General features: G+C 36.4%; 1 protein-coding gene across 1 annotated transcript in view; it reads right to left on the bottom strand.

Annotated features, from left to right (window-relative positions):
- Nucleotides 1–14856, bottom strand: part of GPC5 (glypican 5) — a 361698-nt gene that overhangs the window by 150461 nt on the left and 196381 nt on the right. Inside the window, exon 6 of the mRNA XM_021416707.1 lies at nucleotides 219–339. Within this exon, the coding sequence (XP_021272382.1) occupies nucleotides 219–339 (121 nt within the window). The remainder of the gene's footprint in view (nucleotides 1–218; nucleotides 340–14856) is intronic.

The following is a 14856-nucleotide window of genomic DNA, read 5'->3' on the forward strand; positions in this document are numbered from 1 at the left end:
TCTTACTTCCTACACTCGTCTATCATATGCAAACTTTTTCACTACATCATTTTTAATAACTTAAGTGAGGAGTAAACAGGGTTGAGGTTTTTTTGGTGTTGACATACATGGAGCAATAACTTGAATTAAAAGTTAGCCTATGACATATAGCAAATTCATATGTTCACCACTGGAGTTTAGTTCTATACTACATATAGAGATAGATAAAAACAACTTACCTGAATAATGTGTTTCAGCTTGTCAATAATTTGATTTATTACAGGATCCGTTCCTTTCACTTTTACTTCTGGATTCCCAGTTTGAGCTTTGATTCCACTGCCAACCACACGATGAGTATAGCTATTTGAACACAGAAACACACACACAAAGATGTAAGTTATTCTGCTCTCACTCCTTTTCTAGTTCATATTAACTCAATTCTCAAGGCACCAACATTACACTTTAATGAGATGCATTAATTTTGTGCACATATTTCTAATAGAAAAGAAATATAGTAGAATATAATTACTTTATCACACAAAATTGTGTTATTTATTATTGTTTTAATTTTACCGCAAACATTAACAAGGAAAGAGTTATCTACATTTTGAAGGAAGAAGCATTTCTCTCTGCGTATTTTTTATCTCCATTTTGTTTTTGTTAAATACACATTACACAGTGACTGCCTAAATCCATAACATTTCAGGTTTCAAAAAAAAAAAAAAAAAAAAAAAACCAAACACTCCATCACTCCATATTCTACACACATTGTATGTTCAGAACTACATCTGAAGTTTCTTAGTGTTTCTATGAATGCACAAGCAGCTAGAATATGTTTTGCAGGACATTAGCCAAATTATGCACAAATCATTTGGCATTTATTTAGTAGACAGATATGCATAAAATAAGCCATGGAAACCAGATAAATGTTCATTTAAGTATGTATCAATGTAGTAAGTATAACAGTGTTTCTAACATGCTAATATATCAAAACTCAAAATATCAATACTAAAAATAACCACTTAGAAGAATTCTGAGGCTTATGAAGATGCAATTCTTCAACTTCCTATTTTTTATGTAATAGTGAAGTTATGCAAGAAAAACTGAATTGCTGCCTTATCACAGATACTGTACATTATGCAAATATCCTCCATATGTTACATTTTGTCTGCATGCTCTACAGGAAGTTAGCTTTATATATCTCTGTCTTAAAACTATTTTGCCAGCTGTTATACTGATAAAAAGAAAGGAAAGAACCCTATTAGGAACAGAGGACAGAAATGCCTAATTCTTACCTATTAGATCTGCATATCAGCATAGGCAAGATAGCATATTCAAATTCTGCAAAATATGAGTTTTATGAAAATTGTTGCAGATCATCTTAGCTTCACAGAAAAATGCTACATATATGAAGCAATCATAGGAAAATTAGCCTGCTACCTGAGTTTGCAGAAAGCTCTGAAGTATAACTCTGAGAGGCAAGGACTCTTTACCCTTGGGCCATTGCATATGAAAAATGCTCAAGGAGAGAAATGTAATGTTCATCATTGGTTTTAATATGGATATCTCTGGCAGGTGGAATTGGGAAAAGGAATTACTAAAAGGATGAAGAGGGATATGATCTGAATAGCAGTTGGTGGGAATTAGCACACAGAAATGAATATAGAAAGAAAATGAGAAGAAAACATACTAAGAGAGGAAAGAGGAAAAAGAAAGAAAAATAAATTCCTTTAGAAGTACAAACATGTTTTCCTCCCTTAACTGTATCTATGAGAATGTTGAATAATAAATGCTGTTCATTAAAGCAAGGTTGTCACATGGCAATGATATTTTGTCTTTAATGTTTGCTTAAATATCACCTTAAGTGAGATTCAGTATATTCAAGTATATTAAAGAAGCATACAAGGACCCAGATACCATCTCTAAAATGATATTGGCCACCTTCATAGATACAAATTAACAATAATATTATTGTACAGAACAACTAAATTTTCCATAGATCTGAATGCACAATTTGCCTTTGTACATACGTTACAAGAAGATATGTTTTAGACCACAAGTTCATAGAATCATAGGATCATAGAATGTCTTAGGTTGGAAGAGACCTTAAAGATTATCAAGTTCCAAAGCATACCATGGGCAGGGTTGCCAACCACTAGATTAGGCTGCCCAGACGCTCTGCATTTTTCTTGTGTTGGGAGCCCAAAGGCTGGACACAATACTCTAGACAGGGTCTCTGCAATACTTGGAAAGTGAACTAATTCTGAAGCACTCCAAAGGTTTTACCGACTTTTAAGGGACAAAGATCCAGCAGTCTTTGTTTGTTGAAATCCTTTAAAGCATTTGGTTTCACACAAAACGTACTAAAATTACCTAGGATTAGTCACAAGTTAAAGATCCCAGTATTATTCATTCTTCATTAGAGCAAATGTATTGTCAGTTGTATTCAGGGCACACTGTACCTGCTAAAGGTAAATACTAAAAAGAATGTGCCTGTTACTAAAGCCCTTACTGAGCCCATCACTGATTTACTAGCCATTCTATTATTTGGAATAGATATTAATATTGCACAATCAAGGCAAGAAGTCATAATGACGTTAATGTAGTTCACTGAAACAAGGAATCTGAAATAAACTTAAAAAATATATATTCATAGCAATGTTGAATACAATGACCGTGTCAATGGCTGACATTCTTTGCAGCAAAGAATTTTGGTTTATAGCAGGCAGTTTTTTATGCCTATGTAGTGACACAGTAAAGTTTTGTGTAGGGCTGAACACAAAATCTGCAGCCTTCCTACTAGACTAACACAGCAAAACAAAGTGCAGATGTTCATACTCATATGCAGTATGAGTGGGCATGCTCTAGTCTGGGAATATCCCTGTCTTCCCTCCATTCTTGTGCCTGCACTGACAACTTTGTTAAGAAACTGAGTTTGGTAAGCATTTTACACAATAACTACTAGGCTACCTTTCCCTCCTGTAAGGAAGGAATCCATTCAGTCACTTGCCTGTCAAAAAATCTACTCATATTAGTTGTTCAAACTGCATCTTTGCTGACTGCTCAGATGTGGGGTTTGCTTTTGCAGTAGAGAATAGGGAAGGGTAAGAAGCTGAAGCAAAGATGACAAGTGCATTATGTAGTGACAAGCAGCACACTAAAGCTTGATAATACCACATTTTTGAGTGTATTAGCATTGAACAGGCAGATCATTAGGTACTGAGAGTAACAGCCTCCATATTATTTGATCTTACATGCTCTGAACCATTTAGCACCTTTCTATTTTCTTTTTTGTTCTTGGCCTTTCTCTCACCCACGGCTGGTGCAATCCATTCCATCTTTGAAAGAAGTGAATTTGTAATCCCTGCCTGTTTCCCTCTGCCGGCAGTCTCCTGCTCCACAACTGTGTTCCTAAGTAGAACAGAGTACCACCTGGACTAAAACATTCACAAGTGCAACACTTGCCCTCAAAACAGCACAAACCCTGCTCTGTGCCAGCTGACACATTTCATCTTATCCTCCTGACATTTTTGCCTGTTACAGATCCCAGCAGTCCACAAATAACAAGCAAAATTACATCTGCAGTAATCACAGAGAAAGCATTGGGTCCAGGACTGGTACAACCTCTGCTCATTTCAAAGGATTTATCTTTGGGCCTACTAGATGTTCTACCATATTACCCAGCTTGACTCTCACAGGAGATACTTCTATCTCCAGAAATCCTCATAATTATGGAGTGCTGGGTTATTTAAGCTTTGAAATATTTGTAATCTTTCAAGAGGTTTGTCATTTTTTTGTTTGTTTTTGATTTTGAATTCAGGGAGAATTTGAACTCAAAATTAATTTTCTAGGTTCTGAATGCTTTTACCCAGCAACACATCTAATAAAATTTCACATATGGAAAAGAATATCACAAATTACAAACAATAATATGTATTTGGCTGGAACAGAAGAATACAATCCCATTTTGGAAGCTGGAAGCAAGCAAGCCTTTCCCCAAATTTGACAATACCATCTTCATGTATCAGTTCACAGCATAAATGCTGAAGAATGTTTTTCATGATGTATTGCTAAAAGATGGAGGTCTCAGTACAGAACTCCCAAATGTGAATACACACAACAGACTAAAGTAAATGAAACTATCTGGTTATATTTTTCTTCCTGATGTTGGAAAGTTTAACTCATATTAAATCTGCCTTCCCTTCAAAGTGATCCAGATTGGAGTAGTTGACTTTAAAACCCATTGTTTGACTTTGAGTCTTTTGTAATTGTAATTACAAAATTGCAATTACAAAAGACTCAAAGTCAAATGATGGGCTCACAAGTCAGGTTGAAAACCTCTTTTCTTTCTTCAAGTGTGTAATAAGGCATTGCCAAAGCCTTATGAAGTATTGTTTTATTAATTCTTACAGAAAAAGAAAATTTATTGAAGTCAGCATGTTCTTTGCAGAAAAAAATACAACTTTACTTATATACTGCTGTTTAATTTTCCACATATAATTGTGTTTAATTAACAAATATTTATAAATAAAACATCTTCACACATTCTAATGTGGACTAAATGATCTGTCAGAACAAAATGTTCTATTGGGAATCTGAGCATGATACACAAAACTTCATCCCTGTAGACTTTCATTTACATGCAAAATATGTTTCTGTTTAGTTGGTGGAAAAATATAAAAATCTCAGACTCTTGGTTTGAGAGACTTCATTCATTATAAAGTTTTAATACAGCATTAATCACTTTCTGTTTCTTTTACTTCTAATGTGCAAGTAATGGAAGAAAACATTTTAAGGATCCCCACAGAGGTAGTCCAACTTGAGCAAGTGTTGCTCAAATATGAATCCTGGGAAAAAAAAAAAAAAAATGACGAATTTCTTGCTAGAGAAGTAATAGACCCGCCATCTGTGCTCATTTCTGTACAAGCATGGTAATGTATCATAACACTTTAATCGGCAGACTTGGTCCCCAAGTACTATTCATTTTCATCAACACCAAAAAAAACCAAGCACCAATATATTTGTATACTATAAACATGTTTTAAAATGATGAATAACAAGTTACCCATTCTCTGAGTTCAATATATGAATATTCATATAACTGCCCTATTATTTTATATTGTATTTATAATACAGCTTTGATTTTTACATTTCTTTGTACCAGTATCTCTGTTAAAAGAGAAGGCCATGCTCTATTGGCTATCAATAATTTCTTGGTTCTTGCAATTAGAAAAGCTATTAGAAGTCATATATATATGAATGCTGTTAAGAATCAGCCAGAACTGTGGGCATAATACTTAAGAGATCTGTATCTCTATATTACTTCAACATGAATAATCTACACTGTATTGTGATTACAACAAGTAATGATACATCATCTTTATTATCAACAACTGACCGTGATTTTTCATTCCTTTAGACTATATTTATGGAGTTATAACAGCATAGAATAGATACCATCGAGTATGAAATCAGTGCTAAAAATGGGTCTGAGCTATAAAGTTTTGATCTAGATCCAAACTTCCCCAGAATTCAACCCAGTACTGGCAGTATTTTCCTTCCTACGTGTTGCCCGAGGAAGTATCCACAGCCAGACAACTAGACCAACTAGGAACAGCTGCTCTAACTCTTTCAATATCCTAGCCTAAGTTTGAAGAGTCAATACCTTTGACAGGTGGCAAGGATGGGCAGAAGGCTGGCATAATCCAAACATGCCACGTGGACAGCCCACTGCACAGCGTAGGCTGCAGAGATATTCTCAACTCCAGGATATCTCCAGGACACTCTTTCAGCAGCTGACTATTTGAAGTAAGCACTGAAATGCCGGGGGAATGACTTAAAACTGACTACTTGCTGTGGGATCTTTTGAAAGTTCTGGTTAGATATAATATCTAGATATAATATATATCTAGAATATAATATATCTAGAAATAATATAGAGCAAATCATATAACTGTAAAAATAATCTATTTACTATAGTTGCCCTCTTGGCAAAAACCATTAATTCACCTCTTTTAACCAGCATTGATACAGTAACAAATTTACACTTTTTGTAATATGTGCCTCCTTCACAAACTGTTTCCTTTCCGTGTTTTAGTGTGGAAAAGTAGGCATTCAAGTATTGTGATTGCTAAGGGACTTGCTTTGTTCAACTTCTCACTATAATTAAATTCTAATTAATTCATAGGTTAGCCTGCAAGCAAGCACTCATATTTATAGAGGTTCACTGTGTTTTAGAAGGATATGAAAATGCAGTGTGCCCACTTCATTTTGTTTTGCTTTGGTTTTGTTTTTGTATTTTTAAAAATTCAGTATATGTTTTTTTAATAACTCATTCCCAGTTTAGTTGTTTTCTGATTACTGATTATTGCTGTTTTATGCCTGCTACTGCTAACATCTTCATCATTGCTTGACATTTCAAGACTACGAGTAATTGACTTTTTTCAAAATTTAATCTTTACATTGTTTCAAAAATTCAAGAACTATAAGAATTCAAGAACTATAAGAATACTTATTTGAAAATTACCATGGAAATTAGTATTATTCTCAATTAATGGTACCAACTGTAATAGGTGCCTGCGTATTAGCTATCTGTGCTGCAAAATGAACTCCACAAAGAGCAAGACAAAACACCTTCAATAGCAGCACTATTCTGCAAAACTTAATCTCTGTTGAATATTACACACCCAAAATTATTTAATGAAAATGAGGGAGTTCCTCACTCTCACAATCTCCACATTCTCCACAGAGGCAAAAAAGCGTCTGAGAGGGAACCCCTAGCAATCTGTATTGCTTCTTAACAAATAAATATGTTCTAGTAATTGCATGCTCTGCTGAAGAGAAAAGAACTGAAGCTGAGCTTTGAGACAGATATTTCATTTAAACTAGGTGCCTAGGGTAAGTCACATGTTCAAAACTGAGAAAATAAATTCTTATTACATTAGAAAATAACTAAACTCCAGACATATGCAAGTACACTAAATCTAGATAACTATGGAAAACAGCATCTCCATCTTCTTGCAGTATTCTTGAAACCTTCTTACAACCTTAATAATTCTACAGTAGCTTCAGTTAATGGAGCAATGAAATGAGAGATATTAATGATCATAAACAAGCACATAAATGTTTATAGTAGATAGCTGGCAAAACAAAAGGAACTATCTTGGAGAAACAATATAAACAACTTCGAAATGCAAAGCTGTCAAGCCTAATTAGTCTAAAACTGAGAAACCTGCTTCCTGTGTACATCATTAAAATATGTCTGCTTGGAAACAGCAAAACTATCATGTAACTATGACATTACATAGGACACCAAACCTTGGAGACAAAAGTCTGACATTTCATATTTTCTCCAATATGATGCTTCAGCACACAAAACAAAGTATCTTCTAGAGACTTGGAATGTACCTGATAATTTTGGGACTGATACCTGACAAAATGCTGACATGGTCAATATTTACCTCACAGCAACATGGGAATTACTCTGCAACAAATAATGCCAAAGGTGCATTCCCACAGTTCATTCTTTGTTATTGAGTGGTTTGTATTTTTCTGAAGTTATTTATAGAAAATAACCACAAAATGACAGTTAAATTATGGTGAAAGACTATCAAGCAGATAATAAACTTGAATATCGTTACTGGCAAAAGAAAAAAAAAGTCACTCAGCAAATAAAGGTCGAATGAAGGAATCAACCTTAGTTGCTGTGAAATGCTGAGTGAAATGCAATTTCAGCACACTCAGATCCTCACATGAGACACTTGATAGATTTTTTTCTGTTTATTCTCAAAAAGTGAACTTCTACTTGGTGGTAAAGCTGCTTTGACTGGCCCTCTCTGTTGACAGATTACACTCAAAGTTAGCAAAAGATTGGTAGATTAGTAATAAATAAATATAAATGGATGAATCCCTGTGACATTGGATTCATTGTATTATCCTAGTTTTTTCTGAACGTGCAAGAACAACAATGCTGAAAACTAGGAACTGGTGGCATTTATCCAACCTATGATGTTTTTCATCTTAAGTGTTTTATGACTCCTACGTGCTTCATGTTAATTGTGTGGAATTTATTTTTTGTTTTCACCTAATATAAAATATTACTAATATAAAATATCACCTAAAATAGTTCTGGTTTTCATACTGAAAAATCCTAGAGAATATAACCTTGTGTATTCAGGACATATAGGCCATAATTATCTCTTCATTAAAATCAGTCTTACAATTACCCAGTGTACTGGGTCTGGCTGGGATGGAGTTAACTTTCCCCATGGCTACCTATATACAGCTGCGTAGCTTGGGTACTTGTAGCTAAAGCAGCATTCATATCACACCAGCGTTTTATCTGTTGCTGAGCAGTGCTGGCACATCAAGACTTTGCCATCCCGCACAGCCACTGGGCTAGGAGTGAGCAAGGGGTGAGGAGGGGATGTTACCAGAACAGCTGACCTAAACTGGCCAAAGGGATACTCCATTCTGTATGACATCTCACACAGCAGTAAAAACTGGAGAAGAGGTTTCCTTTCAATGAAGGTGTCTGTCCTCCTGAACAACCACTACGCATACTGAGGCCCTGCTTCCTAAGACATGGCCGAACTTCTCCTTGCTTCCACACGACCTGTGCTTGTGTTTTTGTTTGTTGTTCATTTGTATGTTTTTCTCTTTTCCCTTTAATGAAGTTATCCATAACTCTTTTTTTTTTTCTCATTCTATTTTCTCTCCCTCCTCTTCCTTTGAGGAGGGGGAAGAGAGAACAGTGTGGTGGAGTTTAAGTTGGCCATCAGTGCAAGAGCACCACACTCAAGGATGCTGCCTTCATGTATATCTGTGTGGGAGAAAATCAGCTCCCAGCTGCACTACTATACAGCTTGGACTGGTTTTATCTTTCTGAAAATATCAAGCAAATTACTAAAATAAAAAAGTGTTTTAACAATAATTAGAAGTTTGTTCAGCTACTAACCCATAACTGTTTTATTATTTCACAGCTTTGTAATTCACAGTGCCTTTTCCGAACACATGACATGATTGCAATACACCTTCATTATCACTTCCTGGAGTACAATGAATAGCTTGTGAGAAACAAGCATAGAACTACAGGTCAGAAGCTCTACAGCGTGCTGTATTCTATTAAATAATACAACTGAACATTACAGAGAGATACAAGTATAATACCTGTTACGTGCTTGTCTTACCTAATTTCTACAAGAGCTTAAGTGCTTTTCAGAATGCCATACTGAAAAGCAACTGAGTCTCATTCTTTACTGGTCTTTAACTAGTCCTATACCAAAGATAAATATGGTTGCATTAACTTTCTTAATTTTTGGCACTTTCCATCCTCCACGATAGGCACTATTATATGATTTTTAAAGCATTTCAGGACAAATCAGGCTTTAAGAATGCAGGTTCTAAATGAAGTTGTATTCAAAGACATTGATATATATATGAAGAGCTTCAGCTTCAGAAGCCACTTTTAGCAGAATAAGCAACTGTAGTGTCTGTAGAAGGTTAAGGGGCTGTGTATGAAGGCACAAGGAAGGTATTTGAGCTGACCTATAAAAAAATAGTATCCTTCTTAGATTTTGTTAGACTAATTTATATCAATACCAAAAAAGCATATTTTAGATAATACATTTGTATACCAGAAAACAATAGGAATAATATGCCTATTATATACAAAGCACATCATAGTACAGGGGAATAAGAAGGGATAAAATGCATTTAAGAATGTTTCAGTGTTTTCAACATTTCAGGCCAACTGTTCTTACAGTTATGTATAGTGTAACACCACACTTAATATTTCCTTAAAAAGGAGAACTCCTTCTTCAACCTTTGTGGTTATAACCTATATATATATACAAGCAAATAATACATTCATAGCCATTATTATATTCTTTAAAGATAGGGATTATATTTGAGGTTTCATAGCTTTAATAAACTTTTTTGTTTTCCCTTTTTTCACAACTTCCCCATCTTATGTCTTCATTCAAAGATATATTTTCTTTCAAAAAGAAAGAAATTTACAACTTTCACTTATCACACGGAGTTATAGTTTTCTTCTAGATCTAAATGAGTGGATGTAGTTAAATTTAATTATTTTCTCTTAAGTGAATAAAGGTTTACTGTCCCACAGTAATTAAAATAATTTTTACAGAAAGATAAAGTTCTTCATTGTGGCTTAACCTGGCATGCAGTTTAACACCACAGTGGGATGAGGGAGAGAACTGGAAAACAAAATAAAACTTGTGGGTTGAGATAGTAACTATTTACTAAGACAGAAAAAGAAAAGGAAAGTAATAATATTATTTATAATAATACAGTACGAAGTTGAAATGTCTGTGACTCTGTGCAGCCAGTGCTCAGTAATAGCTAAAACATCAGTGTTTTATCAATATTGTTTTTCTTTCAAAGCCGAAGTAGCATCATACCAGACACAAAGATGTAAATCAAGTCCATCCCAGATGAAACCAGGTCAATAATATTACCAAGACCTAATTAAAAAAAAAAAAAAAAAAAACTGGTTCTCATTAGTTGTTTGTTTCACTTGATTGTGAGAACATTGCAACAAATATATGACAGTGACTCAGTTTCACATTCCTCTCCTCATTTCCACCAAACTTAGCAAAATAGAGACTTTTCACAACTATGATATAGTTTTCCCATGAAAATGCCCCCATAAGAAGGAATATGACAAAATGATTTTCAGTTGCATTCTGCTTGCCTATCTTCAGCTATTTAAAAATAAGGCACCTATTGCCTAGGCATCTATTGCTTAAGGTTCCCCTACAGTCAGAGTAGAAGAGAGAGAAAAGAGAGAGAAGAGCCAAGGCTTTGAGGGAAATTCAGCACCTACTGTAAGATGAAATACTGATTCTCTACTGAACATGTCTCCTAGACAACTAGCCTAGACTCTATAGTGAACTTTTAAATAACTAAACAAATGAGATTGCACTAGCCTCTGGGTTCTCATTGCTGAAATTAGAAGCCTATTGCAGCAAACCTATTATTCGCTCTGCTTTCCAGCTTTCCATTTCTAAAATCATAGTAATTCCTACATACCTCTGTCATGGAAGGTACTATGAAAAGATATTATTTAAATATTATCATACATCTATTTATTGCAGTAATGGGAAGTTTGGATCTGAACAGCAACAGTATGTCAAATAATTTAGATTTTTTTTCCAGCACATGCAGTTCAGTACAGTCTAGAAAACAGTGCAGCTAATGGCAAGTTTTTGTCTTTCTTTTTGTTCCTAATGAAACTTGAAGTATTCCTTTTACTGAAATACTCAGTAGATCCTGGCAAATTGAAGGACAAAACCTGTAAGAAATTTATACCGATTATAATGGACTGCTGGAAGCTAAAATCATTTCCTAATAGAAGAAGAGTTCCAATTTCATCCTTTGGGATCAAAAGGAGAAGACTGTTGTGAGTTTGGAAGTGCCTAGAGTGAAGCTCTGTGTGACTGCTTATTATGCTGTCTAAACAGAGAATCAATCCAGACAACACTATTCTGAGATTTGATTTTTAACTTCACTTGTGATATTGCCTCCGTTAAAGAAATTAATGTCAAGTAAGCAACGAGGGGTCCAAGGGTAATGTAAGTCAAACAGGTTGTCTTTCCTAAGGGAAATGTTGCCAAAAAAAGAAAAGAAAATGAGGTCAAACTGTTGCCAAAATTGTTCTTCAGGAAAACAGCACTCTGCTGCAAGTTTTACTTGTCTGAAAACATTAATCTTGCATTGCAAATATATATATTTGTATAGATATATATTCGTATGTCTATGCAAATATTACATGTATGTGTACAGACATGTACATTTCTGTTATGATCTATATACTAAGACAAACTTATGTATCTCCCTCTTGTATCGTAGAACTTAATGAAATGACTAGATTGTTTATGAACAAAGGCTTGGTTTTTTAAACACTGCAATAATAGCAACCTTCAATGAGAGAAGATACATCCTCCAGTATTGTGGGAACTGGGAAAGTGGGATTTCTAAGTAGGCTCAACAGTGGATCCAGAATTGGTGATTTCTCTTTCTCTCTTTTTCACTTTTTCTCTTAATGATGCTAAGCAACAAAAGGGTTACTTGAATTTCCTGTAAAATGGCACTGCTTATATGGGTAAAACTGTGGGAGGGCAAATGCATATAGGATAATTGTTTTATAGAAATCTCCTATTAAAGGTGGTGTTTTTTCCTCTTATGTGCAGGCCTTGAGTGTCATTTCACCTCAATCTAACCAGAGGGAACTGCAAATCTGGCCATCCCTCCCTCCCTTCATAGGCAGGACATGACACTCATTTACAAAGCAGAATATTTTACAGCCAATTTTTCTCGTTGGATTTGAGAAGAAACTAAATTTCTTAGAGAATAGAAGCAGTCTATAAACTTTGGCTTATTTTTCAACTGCCAGTCAAGATGGAGGGGATGCAGAACTACCTACAAATGAAGGAACTGCTTCATGGAGGGACAACCTTGTTAGAATACAGTGACTATTTCTTTGTAACTGGGAGGAAAAATGGCCTGTGCAGCTGCATAGGTACTAAGAACAATGCACAAATCATAAGACACAGCATAAAGGTGGGCAAAGCAACAGAGTTTCAAATGGACCAGACCACAGTGAAAAACTATCAGGAACCTATAAATGTTTCATTTCTGTCAATCTGTACCTTTCTTGGTGAACAGATTGCACAGAGTAGAAAATTATAGTGCCAACCACAGAATACCCCTTTAAGGTTGGACATTAAGTGTTAATTCATCTATAGAATAGAACAATAGGTTCTTCAGCTGCAGTTTAACAAGATATTCAAGCACTTGAAGCTCAGCGTTAAGAACAACACTTAAATTCTCCTTAAATTATCTTAAACTCTCCTACATGCAGCCAGATACCACCCTAAGCCCTCCAGCACTGCAGACATGAGGTTTGATCCAATGCATCCAAAATGAAAGCAGTTTCCCTAGTGGTAGCAAAGACTGACAGAAAGTGCTGTCTATAAAATACAAAAATATCCCTGAACTCAGAAGTATCACTGATAATTAATTCTCAACTTGCTTTATGAATATACTGAGGATCTAACTGAATAGAAGGAATTATGATAAATTCATAATTTGAATTCATATTCAAATTATATTTCTTTTCAGAATCCCTGGAATCCCTTAATCTAAAGCTTGATCTGAGAACTGTAGGGTGCATACTTTGGGGGAAACGTGCATTTGTGTGCTAGTAATATGGTGCCTTTCTCAAGCCTCTCAATAACTTTTCCAAGGAAATATGTTAACAGAGCTTACTTTCCACTTGTATTTAAGGTTCTCACTGTGAATAAATCAATCAAATAACTTTCAGAGTGACTATCAGCTTTTCTGAAAACTTCATAATATTGATGCAGTAATTTTCAAATTGCAAATATGAGATAAAGAAGTTTCATTTCTGATTCATTCTCTGGAATTGTGAATCCAAAACTGCCTCATAAATAAAACTTTTGTCCTTCAGAAAAACATAGCTTTTAATTCTACATATCTTCCAAAAATACATATCTTCCCCAACATTTCTGGTTATTTCTTACTTTAGATACTTATGAATATGCTTCATGGATATCTGAATTATAGAATCATAGAATCATAGAATCATAGAATCATAGAATGGCTTGGGTTGAAAAGGACCTCAAAGATCATCGAGTCTCAACCCCCCTGCCAAGTGCAGGGTCGCCAACCACTAGACCAGGCTGCCCAGAGCCACGTCCAGCCTGGCCTTGAATGCCTCCAGGGACGGGGCATCTACAACCTCCCTGGGCAACCTGTTCCAGTGCGTCACCACCCTCTGTGTGAAAAACTTACTCATAATATCTAACCTAAATCTCCCCTGCCTCAGCTTAAAACCATTCCCCCTTGTCCTATCGCTATCCACCCTCACAAACAATCGATCCCCCTCCTGTTTATAGGCTCCCTTCAAGTATTGGAAGGCCACAATGAGGTCTCCCCGGAGCCTTCTCTTCTCCAAACTAAACAAGCCCAGTTCCCTCAACCTTTCCTCATAGGAGAGGTGCTCCAGCCCTCTGATCATCTTTGTTGCCCTCCTCTGCACTCGTACCAAGAGCTCCACGTCCTTCTTGTGCTGGGGGCCCCAGGCCTGGACACAGTACTCCAGATGGGGCCTCACAAGAGCCGAGTAGAGGGGGACCACCACCTCCCCCTCCCTGCTGACCACTCCTCTTTTAATGCAGCCGAGAACATAGTTGGCCCTGCGGGCCACCAGCGCACGCTGCTGGCTCATGTCCAGCTTCTCGTCCACCAGGACCCCCAAGTCCCTCTCTGCAGGGCTGCTTTCAAGTACTTCTTCCCCCAGGTTGTATAAATACCTGGGATTGCCCTGGCCCAAGTGCAGCACCCTGCCTTGTTGAACCTCATTAGGTTCTCGTGGGCCCACTTGTCCAGCCTGTCCAGGTCCCTCTGGATGGCTTCCCTTCCTTCCAGTGTATCGACTGCACCGCTCAGCTTGGTGTCATCTGCAAACTTGCTGAGGGTGCACTCGATTCCATCGTCTATGTCATTGATAAAGACACTAAAAAGCACCGGTCCCAGGACTGAGCCTTGGGGGACACCACTCGTGACCGGCCTCCACCCTGACATAGAACCATTTATCACAACCCTTTGGCTGAGACCAGCCAACCAGTTCTTAACCCACCGAACAGTCCATCCTTCAAATCCATACCTCTCCAATTTGGAGAGAAGGATGTGATGAGGGACCCTGTCAAAGGCTTTGGAGAAGTCCAGATAGATGACATCCATCGCCCTCCTCCCATCCACTGATGCCGTCACTTCATCGTAGAAGGCCACCAGATTGGTCAGGCAAGATCTGCCCTTGGTGAAGCCATGCTG

Source organism: Numida meleagris, chromosome 1 (genome assembly GCF_002078875.1).
Source record: "Numida meleagris isolate 19003 breed g44 Domestic line chromosome 1, NumMel1.0, whole genome shotgun sequence".
NCBI lineage: Eukaryota > Metazoa > Chordata > Aves > Galliformes > Numididae > Numida > Numida meleagris.